This window comes from Sus scrofa, chromosome 3 (assembly GCF_054392235.1).
Source record: "Sus scrofa isolate SSC_HxYL_T2T_F1_AM1 chromosome 3, Sscrofa_HxYL_maternal_Yorkshire_Landrace_v2.0, whole genome shotgun sequence".
NCBI lineage: Eukaryota > Metazoa > Chordata > Mammalia > Artiodactyla > Suidae > Sus > Sus scrofa.
Window position 1 is genome coordinate 126039029 of NC_139385.1, and position 14618 is coordinate 126053646.

The 14618-nt window shown below is 42.0% G+C and overlaps 1 protein-coding gene across 6 annotated transcripts in view; it reads left to right on the top strand.

The window, feature by feature from the left end:
• Nucleotides 1-1127: 1127 nt before the first annotated feature.
• DNAJC27 (DnaJ heat shock protein family (Hsp40) member C27) overlaps nt 1128-14618 on the top strand; it is a 40728-nt gene continuing 27237 nt past the window's right edge. For 4 of the 6 annotated variants that reach the window (XR_002342820.2, XR_014842472.1, XM_021087775.2 and 1 more), the window contains exons 1-2: nt 1128-1416; nt 11565-11647. Coding sequence is in view for 2 of the 6 variants with exons in the window: in XM_021087775.2 (XP_020943434.1) it covers nt 1330-1416; nt 11565-11647 (170 nt within the window). In the remaining 4 variants the exon portion in view is untranslated. Of the gene's footprint in view, nt 1417-11564; nt 11648-14190; nt 14278-14618 lie in introns of all 6 variants that reach the window. The other 2 variants (XR_014842471.1, XM_085019901.1) reach the window with 1 other exon arrangement.

Consider the following 14618-nt stretch of genomic DNA (forward strand, 5'->3'; position numbering starts at 1 on the left):
AATATCGCACAGATAGCTCCTATAAATTCACTGTGGGGCTGTGGGGGCACTCAGTGCACAGTTTGAGAGCCACAGGGTTAGATAACAATGTTACGTTTTGCTTACTGTTGCTATGTAAGGGAAAGTCCTTATTCCTAGGAAATACACATCAAATTATCTATGGATAAAGATTTTTGCAAATTACTCTCAAATGATTCAAGGAAAAAAGTGTGTATATTTATGTATACACAGTGATCATGGCCAATATAGTAAATGAGGCAAAATGTGGACAATGAATCTGGATAAAAGGTATACAAGGTTTTTCCCCCCTACTATTCTCGAAATTATTTCAAAACAAAGATTTCTAATAGATTAAATATAATTCTATATTTCGAGGTATATATACATACGTAGTAAAACAAAAGCCTGGAAATTAAAAGCTCCAATTCAAATAGCTGCAACATTTTGCAGTGTGGGAAGAGGGATGTCCATTCGGGGAAGAGTGCACACAGTGTCGTGACGTTTTATTTCTTAAGGTAAGTGGTGGATACACAGATACTTACATTACTCTTTATAGCTTTACGTTTGTCCAACGTATTTCATAATTTATTTTAAAGAATAAACACGTCGAGTCTTTCTTAATACAGATCTTGCCTAATGGCCCTCCTCCAGTACCAGGGCCCCGACTTCCCCACTTCCCTGGCTTCTGACTCTGCCCCTCAGGGACTCCGAAGGGAAGCATAATATTGGAAGAGGGGTTAATGGATGGGCCCTTGGGCACTGAAGAATCCACCAAAAAAAAAAAAAAAAAAAAAAAGAAAGAAAAGAAAAAAAACAAACCCCAAACGGACAGTGTAGCGTGGCCGGGCCCTGAACTAACCCGTAATTCCAGCTACTTCCAGCCCTGGGAACTGCCCTGAACAGCCAATAAATTTCTACCACCTGGCTGCTAACCTAACAAATGCCTATGTCCTGAAGCCCCTGAACACAAGGCCGCGCCCACGATGAAAGGTAAACTCGGCCACCCCGCCACACCACCTTCCTGCCGAGGGTCGCGACCTAGGCTCGATCGCTTGACCTCAGGAAAACTAAAACCGACTCTCCAGGGCCTAGAGATGACGTCACGCCGCCCTTTTCTAGCATCGCGAGACTTTCTTCTCCCTCCCACCGCAGGTTCGGACGCTCCCTACTGCCCGCGCCCGCTGCCTGGCAGCGGCGGGTATGGCGAGCGGCGGAGTTGAGGCGGTGACGAGAGCAGCGGCTCCGCCATTGGACGAGGAAGCCTGAGGGACGGGCCAGCGCGGTGAACAAGGAGAGACTGAGGCGGGTGGCCCCGAGAGAGCGAGGGCAATGGAGGCCAACGTGCCGAAGCGGAAGGAGCCTGGCAAGTCCCTACGCATCAAAGTCATCTCCATGGGCAACGCCGAAGTGGGGAAAGTGAGTACCGCGCTGGGAGGGGCGGGACCTCAGCGCGGCGGGGCGATGTGCCGATTGGCTGGGAGGGCGGCCACTCAACAGCCCGGGGCTCAGCCTCCTCCCCGCCCCTGAGCAGGCCTGGTCTCCTGAGAGATGCGGCTCCGCTCAGAAAAGTCTCCTGACCTTTTTGACCTTTGGGTTGCCCCTCTCCAACACCTAAGAAGGTGCCTCGTGTGCTTCTAACCCTTGACTGTATCCCAAAGAGTTAAGGAGGCCTAGGTCCTTATGTCAGATCGCCTGCCTAGGTACCATATCGGCGTTCCAGGTGACCCGTCCAGGACTTAGAGGTGGAGAATAAAAGTTCAGGGACCCCCAGAGGGGTTTGGGAGCCGAAGGGACTTTACTGGGCGTGTGTGAGGATGAGGATTTGTCAAATGTTACTCTGCAGACATGGAGCCCAGAATCTACATTTCATCGCTAAGAGAGCATGACTGATGCTAAAGTGTTTCACAGAGGAGGTGCGACGGATGTCAAGGAACTTGTGTTATTTTGTTTTGTTAGTTTTGTTTTTATTTCTGGTAGTGTCACTACATCCATTATCTCAAAGAAGTCTTAGTTCCCTGCCTTCTTCTGTTCTGCTTCTACTGGGTCAGCTCTAAGCTCTCCCATAGCATGGGGGGAGGGAGGGAGAGAGATGAAGGAAGGTCTTTCCTCGCATGAATTCCAACTTGACTTAAATTGTCTCCCCTTCAGGGTAAGTGGAAGCTTTTGGTTAAGAACCTGCCAAGGTCATCATATCAGTGACCGAGACAGGGTTAGAACCTGGATCTTCACACTCCCATTGCAGTGCTCTTTCCATCATGTGCTGTCAAAATCAACTCCTAGTAGGGTCTGCATGCCAAAAGAGCTGTTGATGGGAGTATTTATGCCAGTGCCTTGCACATAGTTGGTGCTCAGTAAATGTTTATTCATGTCTTTGCTTTCTATTTAGTATTATCTTGTACTATTCATGAATCTATATGTATGTATGTATTAACATAATTGAAAGTCAACATTTGTTGAATGCCAGCTTTGTGCCAGGCTTTGAAAAGAAAAAGAATAAAGCCTCTAGAAGGTTATGTACTAAACTGGCTAAGTGAGCATGCTCACTTTTTTTTTTTTTTTTTTGTCTTTTGTCTTTTTGTCTGTTGTTGTTGTTGTTGCTGTTGTTGCTATTTCTTGGGCCGCTCCCGCGGCATATGGAGGTTCCCAGGCTAGGGGTCGAATCGGAGCTGTAGCCACCGGCCTACGCCAGAGCCACAGCAACGCGGGATCCGAGCCGCGTCTGCAACCTACACCTCAGCTCACGGCAAGGCCGGATCGTTAACCCACTGAGCAAGGGCAGGGACCGAACCCGCAACCTCATGGTTCCTAGTCGGATTCGTTAACCACTGCGCCACGACGGGAACTCCTCACTTTTTAAATTTTACTGTACTTAGTGGTGCAACATTAGAAATAGCTTAAAATGTTAGAAATAGCTTAAAATGTTATCACATTTATGTAATATTCTAGATTTATTAGCCAATGCAGTTAGGGGAAAGAAAGAACATACAAAATACTGGAAAGGAGAAAGCAAAATTATCATTACTTGTTAATAATAAGATTGTTTATATGGAAACCCAGAGAGAATTAACTGAAAAGCTATTAGAAATAATAAGAAAAGACAAAATTAATGTACAAAAATTTATAGCTTTATTATATCAAATTATAATTGTTTGGAAAATATAATTGAAAAACGATTTCAATTTACAATAACAACCAAAATAAAGTGCCTAGGTTTAAACTTAAGAAATGGGTAGGGGAGTTCCCGTCGTGGCGCAGTGGTTAAGGAATCCGACTAGGAACCATGAGGTTGCAGGTTCCATCCCTGTCCTTGCTCAGTGGGTTAAGGATCCAGCATTGCCGTGAGCTGTGGTGTAGGTTGCAGACGTGGCTCGGATCCCGCGTTGCTGTGGCTGTGGTGTAGGCCGGCAGCTACAGCTCTGATTCGACCTCCAGCCTGGGAACCTCCATATGCCGCAACTGCAGCCCTAAAAAGCGGCCCTAGAAAAGACAAAAAAAAAAAAGAAATGGGTAGGACCTAGGACCTATATGAAGAAACTTTGTAAGCTCTTAGAGTTTACATAAATTACCTAGACAAATGGAAAGACATACTTTCCCCATAATTAGGATCTATATTTTAGAGATGTCAATTCTTTAAAATAATCTACGAATGTAATTCAGTTCCAGTTAAAATACCAATAGGGTTTTTTTTCTTCAGAACATAATAAAAGGTGAAAAATTAAATATGAGACTGTGTATATGTATAACTCATTCACTTTGATGTACACCTGAAATTAACACAACATTGTAAGTAAACATACTCCAATACAATTTCTTTATTGTGAAAAGGAAATGAGAAGAGACTAACACTATCAGATATTAAAACATATTTTAAAGTTACTAAACTTTTCCTATTGCTACCAGAAAGGAAATAAGAGAGATAGAAACATCAGTGGAGCAGAACAGCACTCAGAAATAAACACAAACATACAAGGAAAGTCAGTTTACAACAAATATAGTAAGTCTGTGGGAAAGTAAGGACCATTTAATAAGTACTTTTGCAATAGCTATCTACTCTTTGGGAGTGGAGTGGATTCCTATTGAATACCTTTCTCGAAAATAAATTTTAGGTGGATAAAAGATTTAAGTGTAATTTAAAATAATTTTGCTTTAGTTTTAAAAGTAATACATTCATTTTAAAGAATTTGGAAAATATAGGAAGACACACAGATAAATAAGTTAAAAATTAAGGCATGCCCCAGTAAATAATCCTTGGATCAAAGGGCAAATCGGGAGTTCTTGCTGTGGCACAGCAGATAAAGGATCCAGCATTGCTGCAGCTGTGGGGTAGGTCACAGCTGCAGCCTGGATTTTATCCCCGGCCTGGGAACTTCCATATGCTGCAGGTGCGGGGAATAAAAGAAGAAGAAGAAAAAAAAAAAAAAAAAAAAAGGGAAAATCAAAGCAAATGACAAAATAAGTAGAAAGCAATGAAAGGAGAGAATCCATTACAGAATTTTCAGGGCCAATTTAAAGCTGTAATGAAAGGAAAATCCACTGTCTTATTTGTTTCTTAAAAAGAAATAAAAAGTAAAAGGCACTTAATTCACCTTTGTGAATATGCTTAGAACCACTGAATTGTATACCTTAAAAGTATAAACATTATGGTATATCTCACTTTTAAAAAATAAAGGAACTGGAGTTCTTTCCCATCCTGACTCAGCAGAAAAATATCTGATTAACATCCATGAAGACGCAGGTTTGATCCCTGGCTTTGCTCAGTGGGTTAAGGATCCTGCATTGCTGTGGCTGTGGTGTAGGCCGGCAGCTGTAGTTCCGATTTGACCCCTAGCCTGGGAACCTCCATATGCCTGAGTGTGGCCATAAAAAGACAAAATACACCAAAAGAAATAAGTCCCTGGAAAGATTAATGAAAAAGGAAATGCCTAAAAATTTATTTAAGAAAAATAGAGAAAGCAAAAATTTGCAAGATTAGTACTGAAAAGGAGACAAAATCAGAGTTCCTATTGTGCCTCAGCAGGTTAAGAACCCAGCTGGTATCCACGGGGATGTGAGGGACCCCTGCCCTCGCTCATTGGGTTAAAGATCAGGCACTGCTGTTGGCTGCCGAGTAGGTTGCATACGGGGCTCACATCTGGCGTTGCTATAGTGTGGGTCAGCAGTTGCAGCTGCAATTCGACCCTTAGCCTGGGAACTTCCATATGACGCAGGTTCAGCCTTAAAAAGAAAGAAAAAAAAAAAAAAGAAAGAAAAGGAGACAAAATCACTTACTAAAAGAAATTAAAAGAAAGATTAAAGAATACTATATTCAGTTCTATGGGAACACATTTCAAAATGTAGAGGAAGTGGAGGATTTCCTAGCAGAATACAATTTACCAAAATCTTTTCAAAAAGTAGAAAACCCAAATGACCAGTCACATAAGAAGAAATTGGAGAAGCCATTAAAAGATTTTTTTTTTAATCTAAAAAAGTAAGATCAGATGGCTTCATGAATAAGCTTTATTTAAGCTTTAAATAACATGTAACTTCAATTGCTTAAGTTATTCTGAGGCAAAGAAAAAGATGAACAGCACTCCAACTTACTTATATAAAGTTATGGTAACTTAAATAGCAAAACTTGATATAGTATCAAAAAAGAAAAGTGTATGCCATTTTCACATATACATAGAGATGCATAATATCTAAATATCGACAAATAGAATTCGGCAACATATCAAAAAAATTTCACTGCTAGCAAGTAATGAAACCCTGGGATAGGGTTTATCCCAGGAATGCAAACTTGGCTCAGCATCAGGAAGTTAACATAACATGTTATGTGAACTGATTACTAGAGAAAATATTTTCTGTAGAGTAAAAAATTTGATATAATCAACCTAATAAACACTTAAGCAACATCAGAATAAAACGAACTACTTAAATATGAAAATCAATATTTATTATTAACCAACAGCAAAGGTTATACTAAAGGGGAAAATGCTGTGGCCATTTCCTTTAAAGTTAGGTATAAGAAAGGGTACATGATTTTTTTTTTAATTATTCAGTATTATTTTAGAGGTTCTGGAGATGCAGTAAGATAAAGGGAATTCCCCAGGGTTAATTCCCTTTATGGGGAATTTCTCTGTGCTCTTTGTTTAGATCCAGTTCAGCTTTCTGCATTGGCATCCATTTACCCTAGATCCCAGCCCAGTTCTCAGTGATCTCCAGGATCTGCTCCTGATATTCTTACCATTGACTTTTCATATCAAGTGACTCTGAAGATTGCCCTAATTCTAGATTTCCAGTTATATTAAATATTTTTGTTACATCAGTTGAATTGGTTTCCCTTACTTGCAATCTAAAGTTACCTACATCAAACAATATTATATGTACTTCTTTGGAGTTTGCTTATTCTCTCCTAACAGTAGGTTATGGTAATTCCCCTCTCTGACATAACAGCAATCACTCTTCTTCATGGTTGCATAATAGTCTGTGATGTGCAAATATCCCCTCTAAGGATGAGAATTCACTTGTTTCTCTGTTCCCTACTACAGACAATGTTGCTATAGTTCCTTCCTTCCTTCCTTCCTTTCTGTTTCTTTCTTTCTTTCTCCCTCCCTCTCTCTCTCTCGTTTTTTCTCTTTCTCTCTTTATCTCTTTCTATTTTTCTTTCTTTCTTTTTAGGGCCATGCCTGAAGCATATGGAAGTTCCCAGGCTAGGGGTTGTATTGGAGCTACAACTGCCAGCCTACGCCACAGCCACAGCAACGTGGGATCTGAGCAGCGTCTGTGACCTACACCACAGCTCATGGCAAGGCTGGATCCTTTAACCCACTGAGCAAGGCCAGGGATTGAACCTGCATCCTAATCAGTCTTAACCCGCTGAGCCACAGCAGGAGCTCTCAGTACATTTCTATATGTATATATATCCTTAAATACTGGTACTCTAATTTCTATGGACTGTATTCCCAAGGGTAGAACTGCTGAGTTGAACAGCACTTTTTTTTTTTTTTTTTTTTTTGTCTTTTGTCTTTTTAGGGCCACACCTGCGGCATATGGAGGTTCCCAGGCGATGGGTCGAATAGGAGCTGTAGCTGCCAGCCTATACCACAGCCACAGCAATGCCAGATCCGTGCCTCATCTTCAACCTATACCACAGCTCACTGCAACGCCAGATCCCTAACCCATGGAGCGAGGCCAGGGATTGAAACTGCATCGTCATGGATACTAGTCAGGTTCTTTAACCACTGAGACACGACAGGAACTCCTGAATAGCACATTTTTTAATTTTATTAGCTATTGACAATTGCTCTTCAAAAAGGCATGTTTCTGGAGTTCCTGCAGAACTGGAGTAGCACAGTGGGTTAAGGATCAGGTGTTGCTGCAGCTGTGGCTCAGATTTGATCCCTCGCCTGGGAGCTTCCATATGCCTCTGGTGTGGCCAAAAAAAAGGGTGTGTGTCTACCAGCAATATGCTACTTTCCCCCCTAAATCCCTGCCAACACAGTATTGTCATTCTTTTGATTACTACTTATCTGGTTAGTGACAAGTAATTTCATTGTTACTTTTATTTGCATTTCACTGACACAGCTGAGGTTGAGCATCTTTTCAAATGCTATTAGACATTCAGATTTGTTTTTCTGTGAATTGGCCAATTCATACTTCCTACCCATTCTTCTGTTGGGTGATGTGTCTCTCTTACAAGCTTTTCTGGTTTAGGGACATTAGAGTTGTTAACTTTTTGCCAGTCATATGAATTACAAATATTTGTCCCAGTATATTATCTTGTAAAACTTTTTAATTAATTTATTTTTTAGGGCCGCACCTGTGCCATATGGAAGTTCCCAGGCTAGGGGTCTAATTGGAGCTGCAGCTGCTGGCCTGCATCACCACAGCTACAGCAATGCCGGCTCCAAGCATCTGTGACCCACACTACAGCTCACAGCAGTGTGGGATCCTTTAACTCACTGAGCAAGGCCAGGGATTTTACCCACATCATCATGGATACTAGTCGGGTTCTTAACCTGCTGAGCTGCAATGGCAACTCCCTGTCTTTCATACTTTTATATTTGGCGGCATATGGAGGTTGCCAGGCTAGGGGTCTAATCAGAGCTGTAGCCGCTGGCCTACACCACAGCCACAGCAACGCAGGATCCAAGCCATGTCTGCAACCTACACTACAGCTCACAGCAATGCTGGATCCTTAACCCACTGAGCAAGGCCAGGGATCAAACCCACCACCTCGTGGTTCCTAGTCGGATTCATTAACCACTGAGCCACGGTGGGAACTCCCAAGTTATTACAATATTATTGACTATATTCCTTATGCTGTATAATACATCCTAATGTATGATTTATTTACAGTTTATTTATTATTTATTTATATTTATAAGTTCCTAATGCTTATTTATTTTATAGCTGGAGGTTTGTATCTCTTTAATGCCCTTTGCTTATATTGCTTCTCCACCCCACCCTCCCCCCTGATAACCACCCATTCTCTGTATCTGTGATGTTTTCATTTTATTTTGTCTGTTTATTTTGTTTTTTATTTGTTTATTTATGTATTTGTCTTTTTAGGGCTGCACCCATGGCATATGGATGTTCCCAGGCTAGGGGTCCAATTGGAGCTGTAGCTGCCAGCCTATGCCAGAGCCAGAGCAATGTGGAATCTGAGCCACACCTTCGACCTATACCACAGCTCATGGCAATGCTGGGTCTTTAACGCACTGAGTGAGGCCAGGGATCGAACCCGAGTTCTCATGGATGCTAGTTGGGTTCATTAATCACTGAGCCACAGTGGGAACTCCAATATTTTGTTTTTTAGATTCCACATGTAAGTTAGATTATATTTGTTTGTTTGTTTATGGCACCCATGGCATATGGAAGTTCCCAGGCCAGGGACTAAATCTGGCAGTGCTGGATCCTTTAACCCACTGTGCTAGTCCAGAGAACCTGCACCTCCACAGAGACCTAAGCCACTGCAGTTGGATTCCTAACCTACTGCACCATGGCAGGAACTCCCCCAATGACTTTATTTATTTATTTATTTATTTATTTATTTTAAGGGCCACACCCGTGGCATATGGAGGGTTCCCAGGCTAGGGTTCTAATCGGAGCTATAGTTGCGGGCCCACACCACAGCCACAGCAACGCAGGATCCGAGCCGTGTCTGCGACCTACACCACAGCTTATGGCAACGCTAGATCCTTAACCCACTGAGCAAGGGCAGGGATTGAACCTGCAACCTCATGGTTCCTAGTTGGGTTTTTTTTTTTTGGGGGGGGGGTCTTTTTGCCTTTTCTAGGGCCTCTCCCACGGCATGTGGATGTTCCCAGGCTAGGGGTCTAATCGGAGCTGTAGCCGCTGGGCTATGCCAGAGCCACAGCAACTCGGGATCCGAGCCAGCGTCTGCGACCTACACCACAGCTCACGGCAACACCAGATCCTTAACCCACTGAGCAAGGGCAGGGATTGAACCTGCAACCTCATGGTTCCTGGTCAGGTGGGTTGACCACTGTGCCACAGCAGGAACTCCCCTAGTTGGATTTGTTTCCACTGTGCCACTACGGGAACTCCCCCCCATTGACTTTAAATATCACCTCTATTACCTTTTAAATTTCCTTATATAATGAGATCTATTTCTGAACTCTCTGTTCTATTCCACTGACCTACTTGTTTATTCTTATGCCAAGATAATACTCTCTTAATTGGTTTTGGACTATCTATCAATGCCAGTTCTCACCTCTTTCTACAGTCCTGCCCCTTTCCTGTTTTTCATACTTTGACTATTCTTCCCAGAACGCTATTTTTTCATGTGAATTCTAGGCTAATTCTATTAGAGAAAAACAAGATTCAAACCTACTAAGATTCTTCATTGTAACTGCATTAAAAAAGATAAGGGCCTTAAAGGTATTTAAGAAAAATAGAGAAAGCAAAAAAGTTTATACTTATGTTATTTAATTTAGCTTGTATGATCCTAAGGCCCAGGAACCCATCTCTGTGGCTATAGGGAGTGGTTATTTATACTTTTAATTAAATGTGTATCTCTTTAAATACTTAGGACTAGTGTTTAAATAGTGTACTAGAGTTAAAGGACTTTTAGGTCCCTTAATCTCATGAATAAATTAGAAAAAGACTATTTTTCTAGTTTATTGTAAGAGAAAACATTTGAGAAGTGCTTTCAGGCTGTAAAGGGTATTTTAAAATGTAGCCTCTTAGCAGTAGTCACTCCAAAGAAGTTTTTCCTTCAGTTCACAATGAGCTTATCAAGTACTTTTTAAAGCAACTGTCCTATTTAATTTAGATTGAGGTTCATCAGGAATGTGTTTGAGCAGAATAAGCTTCATTACCAGCACTTCAAGTCAATTCTGTTTCATGAGCGCTAAGGTTTGCTATTAATATAGCAGTTATTTTAAACTGGATTTTCATCTGCACTGAGCTGATTGCTCGGATATAAAGAAGTAAAATACTGGTGCTGGCCCTCAAGTAGTTTACTGTCTAGCTGAAGAGATGAGGTGCATAAACACATGGCAAAAGGTAACCAGGCAGCGTGTGTGACTGATGGCAAATGTAGGTAGTAAATGGAAGCACTGGAGCAGTGAAGATAGAAGCAGGAACTCGTAACCTGGGTGCTCAGAGTTTGCCCTGGGCCTTAAAGGGTAATTAGGATTTGGGGGGAAAAAAGGAAGCCATTTCACTCCAAGTACAGGGAAAAGTAATGACAAAAGTCATGAAGTCAGGCCTGGGAGTTTTGCAGAAATGGAGGGTTGGTATATGGAAGGGTTTACACAGAGAAGACAAATTAGGGCCGGATCATGGAGGACCTGGAATAACGGACAAAGGAATGTGGATGATGAACTCTTGGCAGCCGAGAAGCCACCGAAGAATTTTGAGGTGGAGGAGCAGAATAATGTTAGTGATGCACAGTTGTTGGTTGAAGTTGGGAGGAGAGGAGGCGCAAAGACCACTAAAGAATTTCCTACGGTTGTGCAGGAGTAGATGATGAAGACCTGAACCCAAGTGGTACCAACGGGAACTGGGATGAAGAGAAAGGTGGAAGAAACTTTCGACAGAAGATTCCGAAAGATTCCAAATCCAACATGACATTAATGTTTTAATCCTCTGGGAAAATGGTGGCATTAGTAACAGAACTAGGATGTCAGCAGGATGAGCTGTTTTTATGTATAGGATTCGTTCCTTTGGGGACATGCTGAATTTGTGAAGCAGCAGGACCTTAAGTAGAACTGAGTCGAGAAGATATTTGGAGATGTGGATCTAGCCTGGGGTGCGAGGTCAAGGCAGACAAATATTTTGGTGTCATTATTGAAAGTATAAAAGTAGAAGAAATCTTCAAAAGAAAGAACAAGGATTGAGAACTAAACTGAAAACATACCCACATTTGGTATTCAGGGAAGAATTTAAAAATAATTTTTCTTTAAAAAATGTTGTTATTTATTTCAATATAGTTTTGGCTTTTGAAAAAGCTTTGTCTCTCATAGAAGTGAATGAAGAAGCCATAAGGAAGAAATGTGCTTATTTTGTATGTGTTCCCGGAGAGTCTTTACTAAAAGCATGTATTTTTACCTTTTCAGAGCTGTATTATAAAGAGGTACTGTGAGAAAAGATTTGTGTCTAAATACCTTGCGACAATTGGAATTGACTATGGAGTCACAAAGTGAGTACATATATTGTTTCTTTGGGCTTGCAGATTACATGGAAATTCAGAACCTGTCTACACTGAGCTGCCTTGAAACAGAGATTCTGAAGATATGTTGGGACAGACAGGAATAAGAGATCTTTAGAGAGTAGTGGTCACTTCATTTTTTCCTCATGGAGCACCTTCTGTTCACCAGGCCTATGTGAACAGAATGTAGGATATTCTGTGATGAGCAAGTCAGCACGAAGCCTGCTGGCAGATGTAGCTTTTCAGGAAGTAGGTTTCTGTATAAACACGTCCCGTTAGCAGGTGTATTTTTAGAGAATTTTGAAATATTCTCTCCTTGAGAGTCTAAATATTATGTGAAAATTTTTCTATCGGAAAACTTCCTTTTTATGATCTCTATGGCCTATTGGACTCTAGCGAAAATGATCTGGGAAGAGTAAAATTGGGTATAAGTGGGGATTTATTTGGAGATGAATGGGGGTGGGTGGAGCTGGGGAGATCCAGTTACAATGGCAGGAAATGGCACTGCCGAGGAGTGGAGTTGAGGTAGAACAGCACCCCCCCCCAGGGTGGAATCTCGGGGGCTCCGTTTCTCGCCCAGCCGGCCCTTCCCTTTGCTCTCATTATATTTTTTCACACACCTACTCCGCATCGCATGGTCCCTGAAGCCGTGCCATTGCTCTTGCCCTTCTCAGTGCCGTGCTTCATTCTGGCCACCTGATAGGTCCTTTGCCTTTCTCCCGCCACCTGTCAGTCTCCTCAAGGTGTAGAGTGTTCCTGTTCCCACAGGGCCTTCTGAACACCTTCTTTATCAGTCGGGACTCATCTTAGAAGTATTAAAATCTCTGCTATTCACGGGTCTTAGCATAACTTACCTAGTAGTATTATTTTATATGTTTAATACCTCCTGCTAGATTAGAAGCTCCATGAAGAAGGGACTATTAGTGTAAAGGACATCCAGGTGCCTGGTACAGTGCTTATATTTAGTAGATACTCAATAAATATGTACTATTAGGTAAGAAAGATACATCTAAAGAGGAAGTTTGCAAGATTAGTCTGTGAGGGCAGCATTCGAGAAGGTAGATTAAAGTGGAGGGTGTGTCTGTATTTCAGGCACAGCATTTCAGCAGTGATATGATAGGATATCCTGTTTAAGGCAGTTTTGTTTCGAATCCATATAAGTAGCTATTTATTCATCCTAGGAAATGAGAGTTACCGTATTATGCCATAGAACTGGTTTATTCAGCAGCCTACAATTGCCTCTCAGTATCCAAGGGATGTTGGTTCCAGGACCCTATCAGATACCACAATTTGCAGATATTTAAGCCTCTTACATGAAATGGTGTAGTATTTGCGTATAACCTACACACATTATCTAGATACTTTAAATCATCTTTAGATTACTTGTAATACCTAATACAACGTAAATGCTATATAAATTGTTGTAAATGCAGTGTAAATAGCTGCCACGTTGTGGCAAGTTCAAGTTCTGCTTTTTGGAACTTTCTGGAATTTTTTCCCCTGAATATTTTTAATCTGAGGTTGATTGAATCCATGGATACAGAACCCATGGATACAGAGGCCTAACTGTATTCTGTTTCTTGTTAAAAATTTTTTTTAATAGTTGTCCCATGGTGAGAAGAAGGATGTGATTGACAGAAACCCAACTTAAAGATAATCAATTCACATAATCCAATTAGAAGGATGTAGCTGGACTTCCGAGACTGCTAGAACCAGGGACAGAATATAGCCCAGTCATTTCACACTCTCCCCCACCACCTCTCTCTACCTTTTGGCTCCTTCTACAGAGTTGCCCATTGCTCTCGGGCTTATATTGTATATTTTACCTCTAGAGAGGAACCAAAACTAATCCCAAGTTTTAAAACCCCAGGGAAGGTTTTAATTGTCCAGGTGGGGGGCAAGTGCTTTACCCAGCTCAGTTAGCTGTGGCCAGCACAGTGGCATCCACATGGCTGGGAGTTCCCGCCATGCTGCAGTGGGCTAAGAATCAGACTGCAGTGGGTCAGGTTGCTGTGGAGGCATGGGTTTGGTCCTTGGCCCAGCGCAGTGGGTTAAAGGATCAGGCCTTACTGCAGCCGTGGCTCATGTCACACCTGTGGCTCGGATTCAGTCCCTGTCCTGGAAACTTCCATATGCTGTGGGTGCAGCCATTTTTAAAAAAAAAAGCAGCAGAAGGAAGAACCGTTTAAACCACCATTGGAGAAGTAAGGGGTGGTACAGTTTTGGGCCTGTCAAAACATTAGATGCTCATTCCATCCTGCAGCTTTCAGCATGCTTAAGAATCACTTGTAGAGTTTGTAAAAATGACGCTTCCTAAGACCCACCCACCAAGATTCTGAATCACTGGGCCTGAGGTGGGGCAGAGGATGCTGCATTTTAAACAACCTCCCCTCTTCCTGTAATTATGATGCAGGTGGTCTTCAGGCTACAATTTAGGAAAGCACTGGCTTGAGATAATGAATTATGATTTTTCTTCTTTTTTTTTTAATCTTTGAGATTTTTTAAAAAGTGATTTTTATTTTTTTCCATTATAGCTGGTTTACAGTGTTCTATCGATTTTCTACTGCACAGCAAGGTGACCCAGTCACGCATACATATATACATTCTTGATTTTTCTTAAGGTAATTTCCTCTGTCTGACTTCTTCTTTTTTTTTTTTTTTTGTCTTTTTCCCATTTCTAGGGCAGCTCCCATGGCATATGGAGGTTCCCAGGCTAGAGGTCTAATCGGAGATGTCGCCGCTGGCCTACGTCAGAGCCACAGCAACTCGGGATCCGAGCCGCGTCTGCGACCTACACCACAGCTCACAGCAACGCCGGAGCCCCAACCCACTGAGTGAGGGCGGGGATCGAACCCACCACCTCGTGGTTCCTAGTTGGATTCGTTAACCACTGAGCCATGACGGGAACTCCTCCTCTGACTTCTGAATTGAATTGACCTCTTTGAGTTTCAGTGTGTGAGCA